This window comes from Chaetura pelagica, unplaced genomic scaffold, assembly GCF_000747805.2.
Source record: "Chaetura pelagica isolate M959 unplaced genomic scaffold, ChaPel_1.0 scaffold493, whole genome shotgun sequence".
NCBI lineage: Eukaryota > Metazoa > Chordata > Aves > Apodiformes > Apodidae > Chaetura > Chaetura pelagica.
In genome coordinates, this window is record NW_009952696.1 from 699809 (window position 1) to 702828 (window position 3020).

Consider the following 3020-nt stretch of genomic DNA (forward strand, 5'->3'; position numbering starts at 1 on the left):
AAGGCGGAGCAGCGGGACTGGGCTGGGCCGGACCGGGCACCAGCCTGGGGCGGCTCTGGGCTAGACCAGGTAGGAGCAGACGGGTCCTGTGCCCCCCTCCCGACTCCTCCACCTTCAGCTTCACGGACCCGGCCGTCTCCATGGACCTGCTGCTTTTTCCAGAAGGCAGCGACCAATGTGCGTGATAACGTCGGGGAGGAGGTGGACCCAGAGCAGCTCATCCAGGAGACGTGTCGGAGCTGCCTGGAGCAGGTGGGCACTAGCAAGGGGCTCCATTCCCTCAGCAAAGCCTGGAGCCTGGCTGAGTGGAGCAGCCCAGTGAGGATGTGTCCCTGTTAATACCTTTGCTGTTAGCTGAGGAACCATCTGCAGCCCGTGGGGTTGTTGTGCTTGACCTCATTCTTGCTGGTAGAGGAGAGCAGCCAGGGACAGGCAGTAAGTGCTGCTGCTTCCCACTGCTCTGACAGAATGTGTGGCACAGAGAGTTGGCTCCTGGCACCCATCAGAGAGCCCTGGGGAGTGGGCTGGGACTTTTTTCTTTCACATCTTGCTTATAACCAAGTTGCCTAGACTCTTGCCGTGCTCAGATTGTGCCTTTCCATCTCGCTGTCTGTGGAAGTGCTGCATGGCAGCACTCCAGAGCTGTCACCAGGCTTCAGGCAGGTGCACAAGAGGGGGCTTGTCCCTCTCTGGGCCCAGGATTGGGTGACACTTCCTTCTCTCCCTGCAGGCCAAACTGCTGTTCTCTGATGGCAAAAAGGTTCTTCCCAGGTTGCCCCATGAGCAGGCAGCACCAAAGGTAAAAGTTGGTTTTGTTCCCGGAGTCTTAATTACTTGTAAAAGCTGGGAGAAGGAGGAGGGGTGGAGTGGCTTTGTTCCCTGCCCGCCGAGCTGGGGGCTGTTTGTCTGAGAGGGAGCAGCACCTGCAGGGGAGGAAAATCCCAGGTGGAGTCTCTGGTTGTTGCAGTTTAGTGCTTCACAGAGGTGGGGGGGTTGGTGTTTCCCTGCACACTGTGCTCCCTGCCTGGAGCACAGGAAGGGGGGAGCGGCCGGCTGGGGAAGGAGAGCCCTGCTCATCCACTGCCCTTCCCCTTCCAGCGCGCCCGGCAGATGGATGAGGAGCTGAATCGTCGTGGGAGCCCCATTCCCAAAAAGGTGAGAGTGTTTTTCACATGGGATTTTATGTTTTGGGAAGCCAGTGGCCACATGCAAGGGCACAGGCAGGCCCTGGGGTGCCTCGGAGGGGCTCTTTCTGGTGCAGCCGGTGTTTCTGCTTGTGAGGGTGGGTAACAGGCGGGTCTGCACAGCAGAGTTGCTGAAGGATTTCTTCCACGCAGAGAAAGGGGCGGCCCCCAGGACAGAGCCTGTCAAATGACCGTGGGATCTCGGGCATGGCTGCGTGAGTACGGGTCCTGAGCTGGAGCCCCCAGCAGGGGAGGGCGGGGGGGAGAGGAGGGAGCTCAGAAACCCTGTGATCTCCCTCTGGCAGAAAGGAGAGGGGCAAGGGGTGCCAGGGGGAGGGCAGGGGAGGTTTGGATTGAGCTACTCCCCTCCGGTGGGTTTGAAACAGACCTGAAGGGGTGAAGAGGTCTGGGTGGAGCAGTGTGCGACATGAGGGTGCTGGGGTCTCAGCAGCCTGGAGGAGGAGAATGTCCAGAGCTGGGCACTGGGCGGGGTGGAAGGTGTGAAGAATGCAGAGCTAGAAGGGTTGGGGCTTAGTCCCTGCTGCTGATGCTGTGGTAGTGACAGTGCTGGTCCTGTGAGGACTCGGTTCTCACTGTGTTTCCCTTCCCTACAGGTGGAAACTGAAGGTCTCTGAGCCTGTGAAAAGGGATGGACCAAAGGTACTGGCCGGCCCGGGGCTCACGCTCTCCTCCCCTTTCCTCCCGCTGCTGCGTGAGCCGAGGGCAGCGCTGAGCTGGGCTCTGCCCCTGCACTGCAGCAGAGAAGCAGGAAGAGGAGTGAAGTGCCTGGAGGACTTTGCTTGCCTCCCCTTGGCACTGTAGCCTGTAGCTCTGCAGCATGATGCTGCTGTTGGGAGTCCTGGCCAGGAGGATCCCACAAGTGTTTCCTGTGAGGGAAAGGGCTTAGGTCAGCCCAGATCCTCTGTAGAAGGTTTGAGGTCTGTGGCCAGGTTGCTCCCTGCCAGGCCTGGGGGCAGTTTGAGGTTCCCTGTCAGAGCTGAGGCTCCTGAAACACAGGCTGGCACCAGCTTCATTTCTAATGTTGCCCCTTTTCCAATTGCTCTGTAGTGGGATCCATCCCGACTGACTGAAACCACAACCTTTGTGCTGGGATCTCGAGCAAACAAGTAAGGAGCGGCCCTGCCGACGGAGGGTGGTGTCCCTGAGGCAGGAGCCTGCACGACTCCCATCACTTCGCTTCTCTGCCTCCAAAGCAGCAGGAGGGCCTCGGGGAGGAGAGGGGTGTCCCGGTAGCGCCGTGGCTGCCCTCTGCACTCTTGTAACCCCCCTTGTGTTCCTCTTTCAGAGCTCTCGGGATGGGAGGAACAAGAGGGCGGCTCTACATCAAGCATCCCCACCTCTTTAAGGTCAGGACGCTTCCTCCGCCGGGGTTTGCTCACAAGCTGTTTCCGAGGGGCAGCAGGAGCTGCAGCACACGGCCTGTCCTGCCCAGCACCCCTGTCTGGGGTCAGGCAGCCGGGCATCCCCTGGGACACGTAGCGGTACAGGGCAGCTCCCAGGTGGTGGGTCTGCCTGGAGCAGCGGCAGGCAGAGCTGCCCGGGGGCACATGCTGGAGGAGGGTCAGAGCCGGGGGTCTGCTGCCCCCGTTCAGGCAGGCCCTTGCTGCTCTGTTGCAGTACGCAGCCGACCCGCAGGATAAGCACTGGCTGGCAGAGCAGCAGCACATGAGGGCCACGGGGGGCAAGATGGTGAGTACGGCTGGGCTGGTGGCTCTGGGGGCCGTGCAGGGACCCCCGGTAGGGCTGGCACTGGCCAGGAGCAGTGAGCCGTGGGGCGAGCAGCACGCTGCAGGCCTGTGGCTTCGTCAGGCGGAC

General features: G+C 61.1%; 1 protein-coding gene across 1 annotated transcript in view; it reads left to right on the top strand.

The window, feature by feature from the left end:
* UBE2C (ubiquitin-conjugating enzyme E2C) overlaps positions 1-3020 on the top strand; it is a 7143-nt gene that overhangs the window by 2008 nt on the left and 2115 nt on the right. The window contains exons 2-9 of the mRNA XM_009994021.1: positions 163-252; positions 731-799; positions 1036-1155; positions 1338-1399; positions 1799-1844; positions 2253-2311; positions 2491-2551; positions 2823-2974. Of these exons, the coding sequence (XP_009992323.1) occupies positions 163-252; positions 731-799; positions 1036-1155; positions 1338-1399; positions 1799-1844; positions 2253-2311; positions 2491-2551; positions 2823-2974 (659 nt within the window). The remainder of the gene's footprint in view (positions 1-162; positions 253-730; positions 800-1035; positions 1156-1337; positions 1400-1798; positions 1845-2252; positions 2312-2490; positions 2552-2822; positions 2975-3020) is intronic.